This window comes from Anolis carolinensis, chromosome 4, assembly GCF_035594765.1.
Source record: "Anolis carolinensis isolate JA03-04 chromosome 4, rAnoCar3.1.pri, whole genome shotgun sequence".
In the NCBI taxonomy this organism is placed as follows: Eukaryota; Metazoa; Chordata; class Lepidosauria; order Squamata; family Dactyloidae; genus Anolis; species Anolis carolinensis.
In genome coordinates this window covers 166,259,652-166,283,950 of record NC_085844.1, presented here as the reverse complement: position 1 = coordinate 166,283,950, position 24,299 = coordinate 166,259,652, and the positions used below count along the sequence as shown (strand labels likewise).

The 24,299-nt window shown below is 41.6% G+C and overlaps 2 protein-coding genes across 2 annotated transcripts in view; one reads left to right on the top strand and one right to left on the bottom strand.

The window, feature by feature from the left end:
• The window catches only part of lrrc7 (leucine rich repeat containing 7), a 645,519-nt gene extending 631,552 nt beyond the window's left edge, over positions 1–13,967 (top strand). The window contains exon 26 of the mRNA XM_062978161.1: positions 13,723–13,967. Coding sequence (XP_062834231.1) covers positions 13,723–13,764 — 42 coding nt within the window. The 3' untranslated portion in view covers positions 13,765–13,967. The remainder of the gene's footprint in view (positions 1–13,722) is intronic.
• zranb2 (zinc finger RANBP2-type containing 2) lies at positions 890–22,943 on the bottom strand. Its single transcript, XM_003223056.4, has 10 exons — positions 22,627–22,943; positions 19,793–19,845; positions 19,510–19,618; positions 17,426–17,508; positions 16,412–16,488; positions 14,151–14,288; positions 6,708–6,883; positions 4,165–4,245; positions 3,003–3,164; positions 890–2,592 (listed from the first exon to the last, which is right to left on the bottom strand). The coding sequence occupies exons 1-10, from the start codon at positions 22,680–22,682 to the stop codon at positions 2,529–2,531; spliced, it is 999 nt and encodes a 332-aa protein (XP_003223104.1). The 5' UTR covers positions 22,683–22,943; the 3' UTR covers positions 890–2,528.
• Positions 22,944–24,299: the final 1,356 nt, after the last annotated feature.

Sequence of the window (24,299 nt, the reverse complement as noted above, 5' to 3'; positions counted from 1 at the left end):
TTATACTAGCAAATTGGAAGTTAAAGCCAATCTCTTAAAAGAGATATGAGCACATACATAGATCATAATAATGAAGTGCATGGGGACGCAACATGTCTCATGAAAACCTTTCATTTATGTTTTTAAAAATATTTCTGCATCTTAACATACAATTTATATTCATACAAACACTCCATCTATTTGCCACTGTTCCCCGCCCATCTGTCAAATTTTAAAGCGCAATGCGGCACCTTTGTCAAAAAGTCTGCTCATGACTGATCTAGACTATCTGTGAAAAACACTTACGTAGGCTATTCAGCCAAACAAGGGATAGTGAGGAGGGGGAGATTTCTGTTCACTTTCCCTTTTACTAACTTGGGTGTCAAACCAGTTTCCTGATCTAGATGGTTGGTGCTAGGGGATGCACAAGGAAAGGTGATTGAGAGAAACCACCTTCCCTTTGGCACGGGCTTTTCCAGGACCTCTGTCCTTCTGGAAACAAGACTCATAACGTTTATGGATGGGAAAGTCTACACCAGTGGTTCTCAAGCTGTATGTCCCGAGGTGTTTTGACCTACAACTCCCAGAAATCCCAGCCAGTTTACCAGCTGTTAGGATTTCTGGGAATTGAAGGCCAAAACATCTGGGGACCCACACATTGAAAACCACTGGTCACCAAGTTTACACACATTATTACAAAAGTTCCAAAGGTCAAATGTAATAAAGGTAAACTGAACTTATAACACATAACTTTGAACAACAATGAGCATACAATATTATGTATGACTGAGCATTATTTGGACATAAATCTCAGATTACTTCAGGCCACTTTTATGAAAGTAAATGGAAATAATTGATTCAAATTTTGAAATTATACAGGTGAGATGCTCAAAACACAAGAAGAATGTCATTTTCTTTGATTGGCATGCTTTATTTACATATGTCTACAGAATTGCATTTTCATAGAACACACCAGTACATTTTAATCCAAGCCAAATGACACCCATAATTGTCCCTTAGTCATTCTAGCTTATTATTTGCCAAGTTTAAAAAACTGGTTAGGTACAATACTTAGGAATATAAACCACAAGGATAACTAACTTTAACATGTAGCATCTAGCAAATCTGATTTTTCACAATTTTAGACAGACTTTCAAGAAGTCAGAGGCACAGTTACAAGAGACTAACTGTTCTTGTGCAATCTAGGCTACATTTAGCAAAAGAAAAGTATACCTAAGAGGAAAGCAATACAGGATTGCAGGGCCTTTTTAATGCAGAGTTTATCCAAAATAGTTCTACAGCAAAAAAACAGTCTGTTTTCTCTTTGATCAGTCCAAAAGAAATTTAAGATGCTCATAAAAGAAGAAAATAAAATAGAGTTTCTACTGCGTTTGTCACTCTATGCAGTTTACTTTACAAATAAGATGTTAGATACAAGTAAGTGATGACACACTGTTTCCTTGAACAATTAATCTCCCTTAACATACTTACCTTGGGATGTCACTGAAGATAACACATATTTCTCCCAAGCAAAAGGAACTTAAAAATGGTCAGTATTTAACAAATATTTGCTAGTAACACAAATTTTTATGAAGCATTTTAAGCCATAAATTTACATTGGTTAACAAGGAAAATTACTTGCAATGATTCGTGGGTGAAGTATTATACTTTAGAAGAGTTGTGACAGTCTGCAAGACTTACAAACCTAAAACAAAAGGCTTGCCAGTCTGATTTAGGGTTTTTTTTTTTTTTTTTGGACTTGCACAAACCGATTTGAATGTTACAGTCCCACTCCTCTGTAAAAGGTTTCAAAAATCCTGAATGTCCTGGTTCTCAGTGCTTTATTGTACTTTGTGATTATACTCCACCTGCTAACTTTTTAGCTTAGGATATGTCTATCAAGAACCAAAAATATAAGAAGCACCAACTAGAAAGTTATATGTTGTCAGGAAAATATACATTCAGCACAAGTAAGCTTTTCTTCCTTTGCCCAGTATCAAAAAACATAACATGTGACTTACAGAAAATTATTCTCTCATTTGTCTAAAAAGGCATTTTTTCTCATGTAAAAACCATAATAGAAGATAGCTTTCACACCAAAATACTTTCTATTTTAAAACTCATTGTAACAATGAATAATTTCTTACTGTCTTTGCACAGAGGACAAGGGAAAATGAACTACACCTGCATGTATTAATGCCAATTGTACCATCCTCCTTACAGTTTAATAAGTTGTCTAAATGGCAAGTAAGGGAAGCACTGGGACAAGACTTCACTTAGTCATCACATTTTATAGCCCGTCAAGCCAAGAAAAAGGGGGAGGCACACATTTTGGAAAAAAAAGTCACACTACTCACCTTTCAGGGGTCAATTTATGGCTTAAAATATTTCACTATTTTGGTTCATTAATTAAAATAAGCTGCAGTTTTCCATAAAACATGCACTCCCTACTAGCAGGATTTAGCTCTTCTGACCAAGTAAGACACCAACTTCTTTAAAATGTCTCATGCACTGGACTATATTTTTTAAGTTTTGCGTTTTTTAATATATTATTTCTTTTTGGAACTTGTGCGGGATCCAGAATGAGAAGATCCGGACGATGACCTGCGATTTCTGGAAGATAAAATGGGAGAAAAGCATGCAAAGGAATTAAATTTGAATTGTTAGGACTGTGACAGGGGAAAAAATAGATATAGAATTAAAATAAATGGGTCAGGGTGTGAACGGAATATAATTTCCTGGATTTAATATCTGTGTGGCTGCATAAAACAGTACACAAAAGATACAGAACTCTTAAAGTGAGCTCTAGAAAAAAAAAGTAGCTATATCTGTAGCATATATAATATTAAAATGTTAACTGAGAGCAGATGAGTGTTTTAAGAGCTTAGCAGAATGAAATATACAAAAATAAAAAAAACCCTGCTATGTCCAAACACACACAATACTAAAAACATTCAGCTCTTTTGTCTAGTCTCACAGTCAACATTGAAAGAACAGCCATTGTTATTCTACAAAACCCAAACCTTTCAGGTGACCGTGATCTCATTCGCCTTTTTTTGCAATCACCAGATGACGATCTGGATCGGCTTCTCTTTCGGCTTCTCTCAGGGGAAGATGATGAATGAGAGCTCGAGTAAGATCTCTTTCTTGGGGTGGAAGAACCCCTGACGGACCTGGAGCTGGATCTTTATTAAGAAATAAATCACACTCAATTCTGCGCACTAGTAACAGCAGCATAATGATCTAAAATGCATATTGAAATCAAGTCATTGAGAACAGATCCGTTCATAAGTACTTACGGCTGTGCTAACAAGGACTTGGAATTTAACATGTTTCAGAGGAGTTTCACAACATGGACTGAGGCCAATTCAATTCATTTTTACTAGGACGGACCACATGATTCAGAAACCTTAATCGATTTTGTGCTTCTTATCAACAGGAAGTAGCAGATGTGCATTTTTAAATTTTTACATTTGTTCAAAAACTGGGTGAACCAGGATAGAGTTGTGAGATGCTGCATTTGATAAGTTTAACAAAATTATTAACTAAAACTATTAAGAAAATCTTATGGTAACAATAATTTTCATACAGACAAAATGCTTAGGATGTATGAGTATTTGAGTAAATTTCCTCTAGGTAGAGACCACTGGAATGTCATACTGATGTCACATCTTACTCAAATACTTAAGAGATGGTTTTGTCAGTTCCTTCCTCTGAAATATAGCCATCAGCACCTGGTATTTTTTTATGATCTCTGATTTAACTACACCACAGTTGTCCATTTTTTTGCTTTCAAGATCAGGGCCCTTGGCTTCATTTCACACTTTTAAAAGTTTTCCAAAATCAGACATCAACTTCCAGTTTTGTTTCCTTTGCAGAGGCCAAATGCACAAAAACAAGCCATGAAGGGTCTCAACGCTAGACGCACCGAATTTCCTGTTTGCATTATATTGAACTGTCCAATCTTTTTATACTCTGAGACAAGGACTACTTTTAAATATTTTTACACTAACATTTTCCTATATTTTAACAAACATTTCATTTATTAATATTTCCTTTACAACTGTTATTGCATGTGAACATATTATTTGTGAACATTAAATGAAATATATAGAATAAAAGAGAGCAATTTCTGGTGGTCTTTCTGTCTCTCTCTGAAAGCAGAGAGGCTGCTACCTAATTCACCTTGATTTCGACCCACGGGATCTAGAACGTTCTCTGGAACTGGAATGAGATCTTGACCTTGAGCTGGAGGAGCTTCTTGACCTGAAACAACATGGGATATTTTTTTCCAGGGAAAAGACAAATCAGAGGAAATTTAAATTTTTAGTTTCATTCATAGTTCAAATCAGAAGGAATTATATCTTCTCTACAGCATGACAACTTGGATCTTGCATTTCAAACAGTGAATGATCAGGATCCAAAGAGTTTATTGGTGAGATTACAAGAATAGCTTAAAATACATGAAAGAAATTTGATTTTTAATACACAATTACATAACTACTCCTATCATGCCACAAGCAGATGCTTAAAAATGTTTTAATTTCAAAAGCAGCACAAGAGAAATCTAAGCCCCTTTGGCTCTCAGCATTCTTTGGATTCTTACCAAATAATTTTCACTAAATGTTATAGAATTTTAATCATCTTCTTCTGTATATTATTTAATTTAAAATAATAATATACATAAAATATTTTACTCTGAATCTGATTTTGGTAAGGTCTATTCATTCAGAAGTAGAAAGCATGTCACTTTAAGAATATACAAGCCAGAAGCCAACTTCTGATGTTATCTACTGTTCTTAAAATTATATGTATAAACATATTGTTTAAGAACGCTGTAAAGAGGTATAGCTTAATGAGTATCTTTATAATTTGCTTGTCCAAAAAGAATAAAATTGTTTTAGTTCCTCACTAAAAACTAAGCAGTCCAATTCAAAAAATGTTTACTTCGATGTAAATGCCAAAGTTCAGTAGGATTTACTTCCAGATGTGTGTACAGGACTTCAGCAGAAACATCTTTTCAGAATTCCAGTTCAGGATAAACATTTAAGTATTTCCTGGTGGCACTCAGAATTCTTAGATTCATTTGCAATTTTATGATTTATAACATTATACATAAAATATAATGTTTTACTACATAGTCAGGAACAGCATGGTCTTGTTTTCAAAGAGATTTTTTTGCTATTGTCAATACAATATGAGCGTAATGTTTTCAGGTTCACACTATTTATTATTCCCGGTATTCCTATTTCTTGTTTCTTTCGCTTTCAGTAGCAGACAGTGCTTATAGAAACAATTTAACATCTGATTTTAGGCAGACAGAAGAGACTCTGGTAAAAGTATGCAGAATAGGTGAACCAAGAATTTCGGAAAGTATGCAGAAACAACATTCAGAGCCCCTTAGATTTTACATACTGATACTTACTTTTAAACCTGTCCCCACACCATTTGCAAAAACCCAACTAATTTCATTTCACTGATATATTTTGCATTGGATTATTTGTTGCTTGCAGCTATCAGCTTATTCAGAAAATAACAATACTATTATCCAAGAGAGCATTTGTAGATTAATACGTAAAGGGACAGATGCATGGAAATAGGTCCCATATTTCTACAAAATGTAAATATTTGTATTGAGAAAGTTATCCACTAATGGCTACACCTAGGTTTTGCTTACTGTGGCCAAGGGAGGAAGTTAAGAGAGGATAAGATTGTTTTTGTTTTTTAAAAAAATCATTTTTCTCTGCAGCTTCTCAAGGTTTGTGGAGGATTTGGAGATCCTCTGAAACAGTATGAAAAGTGATGGCTGGACCAGCAAAAACTGCCTTTAATCCTATCTTCCAGCAGGAGCCTCTCCTATATCTGCAGGAGAGAAGAGCTCAACTGTTCTCGATAGGAGTTAACTCCATCCAATTACGTAGAACTTTATTATGCTATGACAGCATTGTTCCGCAAACTAGACATCAGAATTATAAGATAATATACTTGATTATTGAATATACGCAAAACCTAGAAAGCAAAATAAAAAACCCTTTGTTGCTTGAAGCATCTCTACGATACAATTTTGCTTCAAAGGTAGGTATAATCCAGGAAGGAAAAACAGTTGTATCGGTTTTGTTAAAAACACTACACCAAAAAATCAGTGCAAAATGGAGCAAACATTAGAACTTCAGATGAAGCCAAAATAAAATAAAAAGTATAAAATATGAGGAGAACCAAGAATTTGACTAGCAAAAGGATTGTCTGTATAACTGAGTTTTCTTAGGGATATAAAGTTCTACCCTTCCTTCATATTTTCAGCCAAACCACCTCCAAAATAAAAACAACCATTATGAAATAGTTATGGAATGACTTCCAATAGAGCTGAAGCTTTCAAATGCTTCATTTCAATATCTCACTCTCAACAATAATGTAACAAACATTAGCAATATGTGGCTAGCCATGTGACATTATCAGAGAAACTAGAATTATATTTTATTAAGCCACTAACAAAATATTAAAATCTAGAGCAAAGGCTTTCACTTAACTGCCACAGACCTCAAAATGTATTGTGATCACAATCACCTGCAATTTGTTTAAATGTGATCTATCTGGTGTGAAAGGTTTATTAGATTGACTCAAACTGTAAAAAAACTAAAATAAAAAAATCAATCACAAAAGAGATGTAAATAAAGAAAGTTAGATACTGACATTTTGTCTGGCGTTACCCTTGACCTGTACCCGTTTACCTGGACCTAGACCTTGAGCTTGAATGGGAGGATGAGCGAGATGAAGATCGTGAGTGAGAAGATCGAGACTTGGAACGACTGCGCCTAGCTGTAGTTTTCTTCTTCTTGGAGGAATCTTCTTCCTCACTAGCATCAAGATTATATTTTGAGAGATCAGCATCTTCTTCATCCTCATCCTGGAAAGAAAAGACTCAAATAATTATTTAAACATACTAAGAAGACATTTCATATACGGATTTATGACTTTGTTTCAATAGTATAATAGTGCATTCAAATGAATAACTTACTATATACCAAACTGGATACAATTGTGGGAGCTGCTGGCCTTTGATTAGGGAGAATTGGAATAAATACTATTCTGTCATGAAGCTGACTAGGTGATCTAGGTCAGATGCTATCTTTCAGACTAATTTACCTTTTACATAATGGCCACAAATACCCTCCTTAGGGCCTCCCCATCTCTCCTTCAATATATATGAGTAACAAAAAAATGTAATGAACGTGGCAAAAGTTGAGGTACCGTTTTTTCAAAAGGAAACAAAATCAGTTATCTAAAAGTCAAAGTCAAAAATTGAAGATTTCTATTTCAACTAGTTCTGCATGTATGTGTATACACACGTAGGAAACACATAATTCCCAGGATATGACCCTTGGGGCTTTCTTTGCCAATTGCTGCTTCTTTTTCAAAGTGCATGTTCTTATTTATTAATTAGACCAATCAGCAACTAGGGATCCGATTATCTGATTATATTCTCTTACGGATAGCGTCTCTATGTCACAGCTTATTAAACTGTGGGTCTTGACTCAAATGGGCTTTCCGTAGCACAATTCTGAAGATCATTGCCTCCATATGTTAGAGCAATGTCGGAGTTGCGACCTTTTGTAAAAGCGCTCAAGACTTGGCTGTTTGGTTGTGCATTTAAGTAAATCAGATCTAATTTGCTAAATAGTCACTGCTGAATGTTTTTAGGTTGAATGTTTTTATGTTGATTGTTTTTATGTTGAATGTTTTTATGTTGAATGTTTTTTATATTGTGGAATGATATTTTAAACTGTAAGTCGCTCGGAGCACTCTGGTGGAGAGCGACTAATTAAGAAATAAAGTGAAGTGAAGTGAAGATCACCTAGTGGCCGTTTTAGACATTTACATGAATCTGTTGTGCAGTGTTTACAGTGGGCTCTGCAGAAGATGCTTCAGCTGCACTTCTTAAAAAGGAAAATCAGCCTGTTTGCAAGCCTTGCTCATTTGTTATCAGTAAATGTTTGGTTTGTATATCTATTTTATATACATATATAACCAGGGCCACATAAAAATTTATCTGGTCAAAGGGATCCCAAGTTGAAAAGTTTAAGCCCAGCTCTACACTATATTCCTTATGTTTTTTTTTTTTTTGCAATAATGTGCTTTTATAGCAGTTTGCTTTTTTTGTACAATATGTGAAAAAATTGAGGCTGTCCTCCAAATTCCATGACATTTGCAACAGTATTTGGTAGGAATAAAGGTGATAACATTTCCCTCTCAAAGAGAATTGCAGTTGCCCCACGTCTCATCTTAGAAAAAATAGAAAAACCTTTAACTGGATCTTTCTTTCCTTTTAAGCATCTGTTGTGATACAACATTGTAAAATCATTCAATTTACCTAAACTCTTTTTGTACTACTATTTTAGTTATTTAACTATTATGTTGGGCAGAATTCTACTGATATCTCTGTGTGTGCTTTAATCTGGAAGCTGCACCAGAATTCAAACATTATTAATTCAACCATTATAAATTAAATGCATTTACAAGATTTGCAATGAACCATAAGAGCTAGAAACTGTTTTATCCAAATTGAATAAAATGTGACTGAATGATGACCTCTTTGTATAGTTCTGGGCTGATTTTGGTTTTTCAAAGGTAGTTCTGTATGCAGAGGCCCTGCGTTTATTTAAGGGAAGCTAAGCTTTGTCTGCCATTTTGAATGATGCCTCCAACCTGCACTAAAAGACAAAGATTCAGCTGCATTTCTACCATGGTGTCTTGTCAGAACCCTGCTACTAGAGCCTGGATGTGGCTCTGAGTTTCAGGGTCACTGACATTGATAAGACACCTGCGGCTCAGGACTCGGAGAAGAAACGGCTGCTGGACTTGGCGGGGAATTTGCGCGGGGTTTTGCTGAGCGGGAAGAGACTTTTCAAATGAGGGGGAGGGTATATAAAGGATGGTTGGCCGGAGCCTCCCATTCTTGGCTTTTTTGATGTTTCATGTTTCCTACAGTAAAAGTTTCTGGTGACAACACAGAGAGTCTCGTGTGTTCATTCAGGAGCGGCTGTGGTGAGCTGACACTAAGCCAAGAATACGGACACCATCCCGCTGTAGCGGTGAGGTGTAACATGCAAGTGGAGGATGAAGAGCTCTTGGGCGCAGGAGGAGGAAGGTCGGAAAGGGCCACTCCCGAGCCGGACGCTGAGTTCCACCAGCTGGCGGCCCTGGCGTCATCCACCGCTTATGCCCAGCCAAATGGGGTAACCCAGAGGCGTGGAGTGGTGCGGGGAGACAGCACCGGAGGAGAGGAAGGTTCACCTTCCCCAGGCCCACAAAGGATGGTGTTTCTGGAGGAGAGGATGTCGGCGATGGAGACCACCCTGGCAGTGATGTCGAGGGCGATGGAGCGCCTGGCGTTTTTGGCGGAGCCAGAGAGAGGAAGGGAACTTCGGGCTGGCTCAATGTGGGACGTGAGCGTGGGAAGCAGCCAGGGCTTTGCAGACCTCCCAGCACCGAAGGGAAGGGAAATGCGAAAGGAGCCCGGCGCCCGGCCCAAGACCCAAACAAGCCTGACGCGGGTGGAGGAGAGTGACGACGAAGGGGAAAAACCTCCGAGAATCCCAGCTACGCTCCCAGCTGAGACCCTGGTGCCCCTGGCGAATGCCGGGCGTGGCACAGGGCCAAGAGAAGCAGCAGCGGGGCCCACTGGTCCGCAAGGGGGCTTGCGACGGGCGGAGAATTGGGGATTGCCACCACAGGGACCCCTACCGAGACGAGAGGAACTAAGGATCGAGTTTGGGGGAGAGTCCTCTGAACTGGATTTTTTCCTGACCACGGTGAGGGGCTATATGGAGGACAATGCTCACACTTTTAGAACGGAATCCAGCCGGATACGGGCCATTGGTGCAGTGTTGAAGAGGGGAGCGGCCAGCTGGTACGTTCAGCTGCACGCGCGGCGCGACCCATGTCTGGGGTCACTCCGACGCTTTATGGGGGCCCTGGAGACCCGTTTCCGAGATCCACTGGAGCAGATCCGGGCGAGGGAGAAGTTGAAGACCGTCTCCCAGGGGCAGAGGTCGGTATCTGAGTATGCGGAGGAGTTCCAATGCCTCGCCGAAAAGGTGCCGGAATGGTCTGCAGTAACAAAGATAGAACTCTTCAAAGAGGGTCTCAGGCGGGAGATCCTCTCCTGGGCGGTGCATCGTGATGAGCCTGACACACTGCGCGGATGGATTCAGCTGGCGGGGCGCGTCGAGACATCGCTGGCCCAGGCGAGGAGGCACCGAGGAGGGCTACAGCAGCGGCCGCAGATGAAAGAGGGGAGCCGGAAGGAGGGATCAACCCCAGCCGGGAGGAGAACGGAGCCGACAGGGAACGTGAGCGCCAGCAGGAGTGGCTGCTTCGTGTGCGGCCGGTTGGGCCACAGGGCTGCCGAGTGCTGGCAGAGAAAAGGGGAAGGCGGAGGCCAGCCCAAACCCAGAGCCGTGGCAGGAAAACGCGCCGAGGAAGAACCACCGATGAGGCACCACTCGGGGGGGTTGGTAAGTCAGGACAAAGCTATGATAGTGGTCCCCATTCAGCTTGAAAATGGCAGCAAACAAGCAACCTGCAAAGCATTTGTGGATTGTGGATGTTCCAGGAACATCATCTCCCCTGAATTAGCCGAGGGATTGGGATGCGAAAGAACGAACCTAGAATCCCCAATAGCTTTTTCGCAGTTGGACGGATCCACAGCATCGGGATTCGTTAGCTAAGTACAGTGCCGAAGATGTAAAGTGTAAGATAGGGAGTTGGGAAGGAAAGGTGTCATTTGTGATATCACAAATAGCCAGCTATAATGTTATACTAGGCATGCCGTGGCTGGGGCAGGCCAACCCGCAAATCAACTGGGAGGATAAGAGCATGATCTTCAGGATGAATTTGGAAGAAGGGAGCCAGGAAGTTGAGAGGGAGCCAGGGAAAAGGGGGGAGGAAGACTCTATCAGAATAGCAGAACTGGCAGATAAATTACCCCCAGAGTATCGGGATTTTGTGGACGTGTTTGATGAGAAGGAAGCAGACAATTTCCCACCGAAGCGGAGAGTTGAAGTGAAAATAGAGCTAGTCCCAGGAGCAGAGCTTCCCAAGGCAAAAATATACCCGATGTCAGCTAGGGAAAAGGAGGAACTGAGAAAATACATTGATAAAAACCTAGCGAGGGGTTTCATAGAGCCTTCAAATTCCCCTCTAGGGGCGCCTGTGTTGTTCAGGCGGAAAAAGGACCAAACGCTGAGGCTCTGCATTGACTACAGGGGCCTAAATGCAATCAGTACTGTAAATAAATACCCCCTACCCTTAGTGAAGGACTTGATCGCCCAGTTATCGGAAGGGCAGATATTCACTAAATTGGACTTAATTGAGGCCTACCATAAATTGCAGATCAAACCAGAGGACAGGTGGAAGACGGCCTTCTCCTGCGCATTCGGATTATTCAATTATCGTGTGCTCCCCTTCGGTTTGTGCGGGGGAGGGGCCGCGTTCATGCAATTAATCAACGAAGTGTTGCATCCATTATTGTACAAGGGAGTCTTTATTTTTTTAGATGACATATTGATAATGTCTCGAACTAAAGAACAACACGTAGAACTAGTCAGGGAAGTCCTACAAAAGTTGAGGGAAGCGAAACTGTATGCGAAGCTTGCCAAGTGCGAGTTCAATAAGGACCAGATAGACTTTCTGGGGTATAGGATTTCCTCCCAGGGAGTGGCGATGGACCCTGCGAAGGTGGAAGACGTGAGGGGGTGGGAAGCCCCCAAAACACGGAAGCAGCTGCAATCCTTCCTAGGGTTCGCAAACTTCTATAGAACATTTATCAAGGACTTTGCGCGCCTCACTTTGCCATTAACGGATTTGTTAAAAACTAAAGGCAGGGGAGAAACAGCCAAAGTGAAGGCCCCAGGGGCCAAACTGACATGGACAATAGAATGCCAGGAAGCTTTCGAAGCCCTTAAAAAGCGTTTTACTGAGGAACCTGTCCTACAGCACCCTGATATGTCTAAGGCCTTTGTACTACATTGCGATGCGTCAGACCGGGCATATGGGGCAGTTCTGCTGCAGAAAGACGAGGGGGGGAACCTGAAGCCATGTGGCTATCTGTCAAAAAAGTTTAGCGATACAGAAAAAAACTGGCCGATTTGGGAGAGAGAAGCCTTAGCGATTCTAAAAGCACTAGAGTGCTGGAGACACTTTCTGGAAGGAAGTGGAACACCGTTTGAGGTGTGGACTGATCATAGAAATTTACAGTATCTAAGATCCCCTCGTAAACTATCAGCGAAGCAAATTAGATGGGCCCAATATTTCAGCCGTTTTGATTTCAGACTCAGATTCTTCCAGGGGAAACATAACATACTCGCTGACGCTCTCTCTCGGATGCCTCAGCACGGGGGAGGAATTCAGGAATCTGAAGGGAGCCTGTTCCTAGATAAGCAGTGGGGCCTGGCAGTACTAACTCGAGCACAAGCGGCCAAAGAAAACAAACGTACTGCCATTTCCACGGGGGGAGGAGAAATATGGGAGGAAGAGTTGAAGCGAGCGTATGGAATGGACAAATGGTTACAAACTAACAAGGAAAAGGGAGAATTGTGTGGGGATTTGGTGTTTGTAAATAAGAAATTGTATATTCCTGAATGTTTAAGACGAGAAATGTTAAGGAAGTGCCACGATAACAAGGGTGCGGGTCATCTAGGCCCCACCAGGACTATTAAACTGTTGGCCAAACAATGCTGGTGGCCCGGAATGAGGAAAGACGCCAGGGGGTACGTCACGCAGTGTGAATTATGTGCAGAGGGAAAAACACCACCGGGGAAGCCCCAGGGGCTATTGCAGAAGGTGGTGGAGCCCATGAGGCCATGGGAATGCGTGGCCATGGATTTTGTAGGCGAACTACCCCCCAGCAGAGGCCACAGATACATTTGGACAATATTGGACCTATTCTCAAAACAGGCACACTTTGTGGCCCTGCCGAAACTCCCCTCAGCTGAAAAACTTGCTGATTTGTATGTGAAGCATGTATATCGCCTACATGGGTGTCCCGACAAAATAATTAGCGACCGGGGAGTCCAATTTACTGCAAAATTTTGGGGAAAATTCTTACAGCTGTTAGGAGCAGAAAGGAACCTGAGCTCGGCTTTTCATCCCGCAACCAACGGGGGAGTCGAACGCACCCAACAAACACTGTGCCAATTCTTGAGGATGTACACCAATTATAGACAGGATGATTGGGCGGACCTTCTACCGTTTGCTGAGATGGCTTTTAACGGGGCCGTACATTCGGCCACAGGTCGTGCCCCATTCGAAATAGTATACGGACAGGAGGTGGCACCTTTCCCCAGGCTACCCGAGTGGAAGGAAGGAGAGGGCCAGACCGACAAGGAATGGCCGGCCAAAATTAAGCAAGGGTGGCAGACCGTGGTGGAGGCATTGCGGGAAACACAAAAGAAGTACAAGCTCTTTGCCGATCGTAGGCGCCGAGAGGGGGACAAATTGGGCGAAGGGGATCTGGTTTGGCTGAGCACAAAAAACCTGAAATTGGGGTTCCCATCTAAAAAATTGGCTCCACGCTATATAGGGCCGTTCAGGGTAGCTAAAAGAATAAACGAAGTGACCTATGAGCTGAGGCTACCCAAGGACCTAGGAAAGGTACACCCGGTATTCCATTGCAGCCTGTTAAAAAAGTATAAAGGAACTCTGGACAGCGGAGAACAATAGTTGTGTTTAATCTTTTCCTTCCAGGACGAAGGGGAGGAGGACGCCATGTCAGAACCCTGCTACTAGAGCCTGGATGTGGCTCTGAGTTTCAGGGTCACTGACATTGATAAGACACCTGCGGCTCAGGACTCGGAGAAGAAACGGCTGCTGGACTTGGCGGGGAATTTGCGCGGGGTTTTGCTGAGCGGGAAGAGACTTTTCAAATGAGGGGGAGGGTATATAAAGGATGGTTGGCCGGAGCCTCCCATTCTTGGCTTTTTTGATGTTTCATGTTTCCTACAGTAAAAGTTTCTGGTGACAACACAGAGAGTCTCGTGTGTTCATTCAGGAGCGGCTGTGGTGAGCTGACAGTGTCTAATATTAGCAGTTTAAATAGAAAAAAAATTTCACAGAATGTGAACTTATCCAATAAAGCAATTAAGTGGAGTTTGTGATACAGATGAGTACTTTACCTCATCCAATTTATATTTAGACAGATCTCCATCCTCATCCTCCTCTTCTTCCCCTTCGGATTCCTTATCTTCAACTTCCTTTAGGATAGATGCAGGACCAACAGGCTTCCCTCTATACTTTTTCTTTTTACGGCCAAACTAAATAAAGAGGCAGATGAATATTAAACTCATGGCAACATGTTATGAAAACAGAGCAAACAGACACTAATTTAACTGAATATTCTCACATTGAGTTTACTTTTGTATTCCTCTGCAGAAAAAGAGAATGGAATTAGAAAACTTTATAATTTCATGCAGGATCCAAAGCAGTAGCACATATAGCAATCACTTGAGTTCTACAGGTTGGTTTTGATATACTTTAGATATTTAGTTTTTTGATGTAATAAACTTCTGTAAGTGAAGTACAAACATTGTCAGATATATAGTTTATATGCCCACAACTACAAGCTGTATCCCAGCTCAAGTTTCAATAGAGGAAACTGTAATACAGTAGAGTCCTGGTTAATCGAGTTCTGTTTAATCAAGAGTCGTATTATCTGAGGCGCTGCCGGGGGCGCCCCTCCCTCTCCTTCTTTTGAGCAAAGGGAGCTCGAGAGGAGGAGAGGGAGGAGGAAGTGCCCTGGAAGTGCCCCGCAATTGCTGCAGCAGCAGCGCTTGTGGGGGGCTTTCCTGGGCCGAGCCCTCGCCCCTTGGGAAACACCTGAGTGCTGCTAGGCAGCAGCGCTTGCGGGGTGCTTCCCAAGGGGCAAGGGCTCGCCGAGGGATGTCTCTCCGGATCTCCCTCGGCCAGGCCCTTGCTGGAGGAAACTTTCCTCCAGCAAGGGCCTGGCCGAGGAGATCCAGGGTGCGCTCAGTATTTCTCGGAGGAACAGACCCTTGATCCAGCAAGGGCCTGTCCCTCCGAAAAACGAGGAGCATGCTGAGGGATTTCCTCGGCCAGGCCACTGCTGGAGGAAACTCTTTCCTCCAGCAAGGGCCTGGCCAAGGGAGATCCAGGGAGATATCCCTTGGCGAGCCCTCGCCCCTTGGGAAGCACCTGTGAGCATTGCTAGGCAACAGTGCTCATGGGCGCTTCCCTAAACCGGATTGCTGGGAGAGATAATAGGGCCTCCCGGCAATATGAGCAGTTCCGGTTATCCAAGATTGGCCCCCCCTTTATCTCGGATAACCAGGACTCTACTGTAGTTAATATTTACTTTTCACCAAGGATATACAATGTCGAAAGTTTTCAACCTCTAGTTTTCCAGATGTTATGGGCTTTAGCTCTCAGATACCATATCAATACAATGCTGTTTGGGATTTTGTGTGATTTAAAATCTAAATTAGCTAACAAGACATTGCCTTCAGCAACAAACATTGTATCTTAGTATGCATTGTGAACAAAGGGGCTTCAGAACAATGTACATTTAACATTGCAACATTTGTGAATTTCAGTTTGGACAGGTGGCCCAAAAACTCTTTGAAACTACTGCTAAGTCAAAAGTTTATACAGTTACACAGTATACCTAATATATAAACCACATCAAAAGTATAAGTGTATGCAGGAAAAAACTTGATCTCAGTAACTTATTTGTTCTTCAGTACTTCTATTATTCACACAAACAATAGATGTATTGTAACTCCTCTGAATATACTTTAAAGCCAGGTTTTCTGATTTTGGCAAAACCATGTGTAAAACAACTGTTAGCCCTGATTAGCCTATCTGAATTAATGGAACTTACATATGTGCTGATTTATCAAGTTATTAATCTCTGCATCCACTCGTGTTGTGACTACCAAAAGGATTTAGACTGCCAAAATGACCTATTGGTACAAATGATAAATCTGAGTTTTGTTGGTGAAAGGATGCAACCTGGAATCCCAGTCATTTATTTCCTGCACTTTTGTTTTCATTGTTATTAAGGAAGACACTGACTTCCTACAAAATGTAGCATATACAGCTCGGGCTGTGGCGCAGGCTGGAGAGCAAGCCAGCTGTAACCAGCTGCAATGAATCACTCTGACCAGGAGGTCATGAGTTCGAGGCCCGCTCGGAGCCTATGTTTGTCTTGTCTTTGTTCTATGTTAAAAGGCATTGAATGTTTGCCTATATGTGTAATGTGATCCGCCCTGAGTCCCCTTCGCGGTGAAAAGGGCGGAATATAAATGCTGTAAATAAAATAATAAAATATAACACAGACACATATAACCAACTGTTATACTCAGTTTTCCCACCAAAGCAGACTTCACAATCACCTGTTCATAAGGTACACAGCACCTACCTCATCATATTCCCCATCTGACTCTTCACGTTCTATATACTCAACATTCTCTCTTTCATTAAAGCCTCCACCATACCCTGCAAAGAGATATTTCCAAAAATCTTAAGAGGTAAATTCCTATATTCTAAACTCACAACCTACTGAGTTGAATCTACTTATGCAGTAGAGAAGGTCCACATAATTCATTAATCTTATTAGGCATTCAGATCACTAACTTAAATCCAATTTATCTAAGTGAGTGTGCTCTGGATTGAATCTGCTATATTTTTAATATACATCACTAAAATAAAGAAGACTTTTAAAACCACAATTTTCTAAAGGTTCTAGTCAAACCTGAGGAGAAATATAGATAATGGAATTGTTGATTGATTAGTTTAATGGGGTACATGAGACTAGTGCAACTTTCACGATGAAATTAGAATATAGTCAAACAATATGTTACAAACAAACATCTGCTTACAGAGGTCAGAGGATGGAAGCTCATTATCCTTTTCCTTGTTGCTTCTAAGCATTCCCTAAAAACGACTCTAAGACTCACAGAAGCCCTGGTATTGTCAGTAATAACAGGAGGGCACTACTTTGACTTCCATGATCTAATATGCAACCAAGATTAGCGATATCTTATATACATGACAAAAAATCTTTTTTATTTAGCTCTTAAGAGCAAATGGCTCCTCTTTGAAGCGGTATGCTTTTTCAATTCCTGCAAAAGGGAGCCTTTTAAGAATGTTTAGCTTTCTTGTCAATTCTATGTACCTCCTTAAAAAGCCCAGTATTGTCAGAATATGAATTCCTCAGAAAACTGACTCATGATTGTAATAATCTAGAGCTCTTCAACAAAACCAGACAATCTGAAATCGATTGAACTTTTAGCTTCTGTATCAAAAGAATCCTCAAACTCCATATTAGAATGTCTACAAGACTTTATTAAATAGACAGCTCACACAAAAAGGAAACAAGATTTCGAGCACTGTAATTTTTGAAACATGTTTTTACATAACTTAGAAACATTACCTGTTCTTTCCTCCAGTTTAGCATATTTTGGAGTGTTGCACATATTGCATTCTGATCTCCTGGCCCAATTAACATTACCACATCTTTAGGAAGGAAAAAAAACTCTCATTAAATATAGAAAATCATACTTGCTCAGAAATTTAAAATCTAAACATTAAATAAGTAAAACACCAGAAACATTTCAAATCAATGTTTAACAGTGAGAATAACAGTTAATCAGCATTATGCATAGAGAATAGTGAGCACTGTTTTTCCCTCCAAAAAGCCTCTCCAAAAATAGGTAATTGACATCAGTGCAGTTTTCTTATACTGTAGTACAGAACTCTCCAAACTGTGTGTCATGACACATTGGTGTGTCAGTTCTTGTCTGCTAGTGTGTTGCAGAAAAAAAAAGATCCCTTCCACCCTCAATAGCTAAGGCACGCATTGGCCACCCAAGAAAGCACTAGCAGGAACAACAGCAGGAACAACTACTCAGAAACAACAACAGGAACAACAGTAGGAACAACTACTCAGAAAGCACTAGCAGGAACAACTACTCAGACACCACCAAGCCCGGGGCCCTGCATTGGCCGCCATCCTCCTCCTCCTCTTTGTCATCCTCAGCTCTCCGCCTTGCCTCAAGCAGTGGTCTCACTCACGGTTAGGGGGAGAGGAGGAGCAGAGCCAAGAGGAGGAAGAGGAGACCCTCAAAGGGCATCCAGCCCAACTCTCTTTAGCCAGGCAGGAAGACAGTCAAAGCCCTCCCAACAGACAGCCATCCAGCCTCAGTTCAAAAACCTCCAGAGAAGGAGACTTCAGGGACCCCCATTGGGCATCCAACCCAACTTCCTTCAGCCAGGCAGGAAGACATAATCAAAGCACCATCCAGCCTCTGTTTTAAAAACTCCGGAGAGGTCTAATCACTTTAAATGTGGAATGCTGCTGTTAATTGAGTGTAGGTACTGTTATAAATTTTCTAATTTGTTGATTGAGTTGCAGTAAGGTAAATGTTTTCCCCTGACGTTAAGTCCAGTCCTGACCGACTCTGAGGGTTGGTGCTCATCTCCATTTCTAAGCCGAAGAGCTGGCGTTGTCTGTTGACACCTCCAAGGTCATGTGGCCGGCATGACTGCATGGAGCGCCATTACCTTCCCGCCAGAGCGGTGCCTATTGATCTACTCACAACTGCATGTTTTCGAACTGCTAAGTTGGCAGGAGCTGGGGCTAACAGCGGGAGCTCATTCCGCTCCCGGGATTTGAACCTGGTACCTTTTGGTCCGCAAATTCAGCAGCTCAGCACTTTAACGCACTGTGCCACCAGTGTGCAGTAACTACCATGAAAATTGATACATTTCTAAATACATACATTGCATGAAACTTATAAGGGGTTGGTTTAACCCCCCTCCTCCAATTGCTTACAAAACTGAATGAATTTGTTGCAAAAGAATGCATTTCTAAAAAGCGTGTCACCAACATGAAAAGTTTGGAAAGCCCTGCTGTAGTAGGTATGTTGATATAAAACTTGTTTTGTACAAAGAGCTTGACAAAATCATCCTCTTTACTCTGACGTTATGTCAGCAAAAACAAAGGAGAAAAAGCAAATGAAATCCAACACAATTTCATTTCGTTGTTCATCAAGCTGAAAGGTAGGAAATAGTACTACGTATTTATTTATGGTATTTATACTACTAATACTACTTTTTAACTCAGGCAGTATGAAGTCTTTTTATTTCCCAAAATGAGTTGCAAAGGATGATTAAAAATGAAAGAACCAAGAACCTAAAATGAAACTGAGACATTTATTATTTTCAACTAAGTCCCTTCAACCTCACTGGGCCAACTGTTAATCCAAACTCAGTATTTGCTTGTAAGTCATCATGTAAGTACAATAGTTCCACTGATTTAAGGAATGTACTCTACTTGGGACCAACAACTGGATTTTCCTCATGTTCTGACAAAGCATACATAGGAATAGACTATATGACCTATGGGAGACAAACATTTAAATAATAAAGAGGGAGTTGAAGTGTCAGCTGAAAAAAAAACTATGCATTATAGAACTTCTCAAATAAAAATCATATGGACTTTCACTATCAACTTACGTTTTGCACTGCCAGTCATTAGCACTGAAAAGACCACGGCTCTTTTCAGCAAGAGTTTTCCCTATTTCAGTCCCTCCTGCTTTCATCATCTTGGCTTCTGTGGTTTTTTCTGAAAGAAATTAAACAAACAACACTTTTAAAAATTGCTTATATCCCTCACCCCATTCCCTTAGTGTGAATTTTCTTTTTCTTTGGAAATGCTTATTTGTAAACAAAAAATGCTTATAGAGTTTACGTTTCCAATACCTCCCTCCTTCAAAAACAATGTATTTTGGATACTTACCCCGCCCACATCTGTTGCAGCTGGTTCTTCTAGCAAAGTTAACATTTCCACACCTACAAAGCAAACATGAGTTGATAATATTTCTGTTAACAACAATGTCCTAAGCATTTTAATTCAGGCTTCTCATTTCAAATCTAGATTCATTTCCAGGATATCATTTTTTCTCACTATCAAGGAACAAGTCACTGAAAGAAAACAACAAGTAATCAAAAACTGCAAAACTACATGACTGTAATCTTTGGAAAGAAATCATTATTAAAACAAAATGCAAACTACTGTAAAAAGACATTTTAGTACCGGTGGAACATCTTTTAATAGGGAACCCAAAATACTCCAAAATTCAAAACTGTTCAAGCATGTAGCTCAAATAATGACACTTTTGCTTTCTGATAGTATTATATAAAATTATCTTCAGGCTATATGTGTTCAGGTTGAGCATCCCTTTTCTAGAATTCCAAAATCCACAAATGTCCACAAGGGAAGCTGAGCTAATAATCACCTTTGCTTTCTGAAGGCAGAGTATACCAAAACTTTGCTTCATGCACAAAATTATTAAAAATATTGGATTAAAGTACCTTCAACGTATGTGTATAAAATATATAAGAAATGTAAATGAATTTTGTGTTTAGATTTGGGTCCCATTTCTAATTATGTATGTAAATGCAAAGGAGCCTCCGATGGCACAGCAGATTAAACTGGTGAGCTGTTTAGCTTGCTGACTGAAAGGTTGGCAATTCAAATCCGGGATGCAAGGTGAGCTCCCACTGTTAGTCCCAGCTTCTGCCAACCTAGCAGTTCGAAAACAGGCAAATGTGAGTAGATCAATAGGTATCGCTCTGGCAAGAAGGTAATGGCGTTCCATGCAGTTATGCTAGCCACATGACCTTGGCAGTGTCTATGGACAATGCCAGCTCCTCAGCTTAGAAATGGAGATGGGCACCAACCCCTAGAGTTGGACACGACTAGACTTAATGTCAGGGGAAAACCTTTACCTATGCAAATAGAGGACTCCCAAAATTCAAAGAAGGCCCCAAACATGTCTTGTCCCAAGCATTTTGGATAAAGAATTCTTATATTTTGTATTTTGGAATAGCTGTATTTTGATAAAGCAACATCTTGGAGATGGAATCTAAGTGTAAGTACGATGTTCCTTTATGCTTTGTATTATCCTGGAGAGAATTAAGGATAGCACTTTTATCTCAACTGAGTCGAAGGCATTTTGGTAATCAACGAAACCAAAACAAACTGGATCTAGAAATCCTCTGTGGCTGTCTCCTGCAGAATTCTTGGGCTTGTAGTTTAGTGAGACCCAGGACTTTTATGGTTGGGCATTTTAAGGCCCCCTCCCCGAAACTACAACCCCCGGAATTCTGCTGGAGGCAGCCACAGGATTTCAGATGGCATGCATGCATACTCTGCCTATTCTCTCAGCTCTAGTGTGATATTGATCTTAGAGATTCCTATTCAAATCTTCAAAAGTCAAACGCACCATTGCAGAGGACTGACTGTAATGTGCAACAATATAATTTTATTTATTTATTTATTTATTTATTTACTGTACTTATACCCCACCCCAAAGGGAGACTAAGGTCAGTTTAGACTATGGCAATCATTCAATGCCAGATTCAGACAATAACAATATCATTAAAAGACAGTATTAAAACATATAAAAACATATACATATCAATTAAAATAGTCTCTCAAACAATTAAAACATATCAAAGTATCAAAAGTCTAGCACCAGCTGAGCTTTGTAAAGATTGAATCAATTGCTTTTGCTGTTCTTAAGACAGATTCCGTCATACTTATGGGTCCTATTAATCCCCAAAGGTGTGCTTAAATAGCCATGTCTTATTGACCTTGGTGTGGATCCTTTTTGCTAAATGATATTGTATTTGCTTTTTCCTAAATGAAGTATCAAGCAAAGAGAGCCACAAATGCTAGCATGCAATGCATGTTTCACTTTTGAGCTCAAGGGCAAGCAAATGTGGAAATCAAAGGAGATGCATTAGCTTCCTAGGAGTACTTGGAAGGCAACACCTCTTCACCAAATTTGTTCTGATGAGAAAAAAAAGGTATTCGATAACACACTCACTATCCAGCTTGTTCAATGGTTAGGAATTCTGGGAGTTGGGAGGCCCAAACAGCTGTAGGGCCGCAGTTGGAGGATGCTTGATGTACATTGTAAATCAGGCCTGGGCAAACGTCGGCCTTCCAGGTGTTTTGGACTTCAGGCCCTTAAGCGGCTGAGAGGAAAAAGGAAGGGCCTGAGGCTGTTAGGAATTGTGGGAGTTGAAGTCCAAAACAGCTGGAGGGCCCAAGTTTGCCGATGCCTGCTGTAGATAGAATGGACGCAGTTTGGCACCGCCTCAGTTGCCAGGGCTCAATGCTATGGAACTCTGGGGGTTGTAGTTTGACAAGGCCTTTCTTTTTCCTTCTCCGCCAAAGAGTGCTGGTGCCCAACTAAACTACAACTCCCCGGATTCCATAGCATTGGACCATGGTTGGATAAAGTGGTGCCAAACCGCACGTAGAAGAAAAGACAAGAGGTCAATCCCGCGAGATATTGATGTGCAAGACCCTGCGGGGAAAGAGGCCGGGGTAGCAGCGGTGAGGGGCTCGTCCTCCCTGACTGAAAAGGCCGCCTGAAGAACCCCTTTCTCTGGGGAAAAAGAAATAGGCAAAACCAGCGGAACCCTCTCCTTCCCTCGGGCAAACCAAGGGAGAGGGGACGAAGCGAGGCCCAGTCCGCTTCCCAGAGCCTGTTTGTGTGTGTGTCTCAGTCTCTCGTTCAAGACCGGGCCCTGGCCTCCCCGCCTCCTCCCGCCGCTCACTTTTTGTCCGGGCAGATCCAGTCTCCGTCGCTGACGCGGAAATTCTTTGTCGACATCTTGGCCGCCGAGAAACGGTCCGGACGCGTCCCTCTGGCGGCGACGGCTGGGCCTCGGTGGCGACGAGCGAGGGCCTCCGGGGTCCTGCTTCCGTTGGGCCTGTCCCTTCCTCCGCCTGTTCCTCAGAGCGCGGTTACCGACTTCTTTCAACTCTCCTCGGCAAATGCTCGATCGCTCGCGGATCCTCTGGGCCTGGAAAGCCCAAGGCAGATATAAACAGAGAGAGGGGAAGTTGGCGCAGAGTAAGCCTATGTCAATCAGGCATTTTGTTAGGCGGCTATAAAGCGGCCGTGGCGGGAAAGGGGCAGGGAGATAGAGCGACCTCTGGCGTTGGGAGGACTGATAGGGGCGTCTCATATCCATAATAGAAGCTGGAAACCAATTCGAATCGTCTCCAGCCCAAACACGAATCAAGGAACATGAAAGGCGCTGCAGACTAAGGGCCTTTCCACACAGCCCTATATCCCAGAATATCAAGGCAGAAAATCCCACTTTATCTGAGTGTAGACTCAGATAACCCAGTTCAAAGCAGATATTGTGGGATTTTCTGCCTTGATATTCTGGGTTATACGGCTGTGTGGAAGGGCCCTGGGTTATCTGAGTCCAACTCAGATAATGTGGGATTTTCTACCTTGATATTCTGGGATACAGGCCATGTCTGGAAGGGCCCTAACTCAACCACAGAAGTCAGCCATAGCAGAGCGTCTGATGAATCCACCAGGACACAGCGTATTATTTGAGAACACAAAATTGCTGGACCACTCTGACAGCCACCGTGTCAGACTATACAGAGAAGCCATTAAAATCCACAAGCGTGTGGACAAATTTCAACAGAAAGGAGGAAACCATGAAAATGAACAAAATCTGGCTACCAGTGTTAAAAAAACCCTCTAAAATCAGAACTGTAAATAAAGAAGAACACTGAGAAAACAAGAGATGTCCAGACTAAAAATCAGGGCCAGCCAATCACCTCCCAACAAAGGATTTCTTCAAGGAAACAGCCAGGCTTTGAAGCTGAAAGGCAATTCAATGCTAATCAATCTGGCTAATTGCAACGTTCGCACTTGCCTCAGAAGAGTTCTTTCTTACATCCTGGACTTTCCACAGATATATAAACCCCACTTGACTAGTTTCCAACAGATCTCAAAACCTCTGAAGATGCCATAGATGTGGGTGAAACGTCAGGAGAGAATGCTTCTGGAACATGGCCATCCAGCCCGGAAAACTGACAGCAACCCTCAAATTCGAATTGGAGGGATCTTATTCATTTTAATACACTACGAATCTGTCAAGCTGATGGGATGAAGTATCCTTTACCTTGTCCTTAAAGGGACAAGAGGTGTTTGGGATTCCAGATTTTTTTTTATAATGGAGTATCAATATAATAATAATTTTAATAATAATTTTATTTCTGTGTTTTTGAAGGCTTTCATGGCCAGAATCACTTGGTTGCTGTAAATTTTCTGGTCTGTATGGCCATATTCCAGAAGCTTTCTGTCCTGACGCTTGGCCCACATCTATGGCAGGCATCCTCAGAGGTTGTGAAGTATATTGGAAACTAAGCAAGTGAGGTTTATATATCTGTGGAAGGTCCAGGGTGGGAGAAAGAACTCTTG

Coding starts and splice junctions, on each gene's coding strand:
- zranb2 (XM_003223056.4), bottom strand. CDS start 22,682: ATGTCGACAAAGAATTTCCGCGTCAGCGACGGAGACTGGATCTGCCCG. Junction 6,884..14,150: donor CTAAATATAAATTGGATGAG/GTAAAGTACTCA, acceptor TTTTCTTTCCAG/GATGAGGATGAAGAAGATGC. Junction 2,593..3,002: donor AGATCACGGTCACCTGAAAG/GTTTGGGTTTTG, acceptor TTTATCTTCCAG/AAATCGCAGGTCATCGTCCG.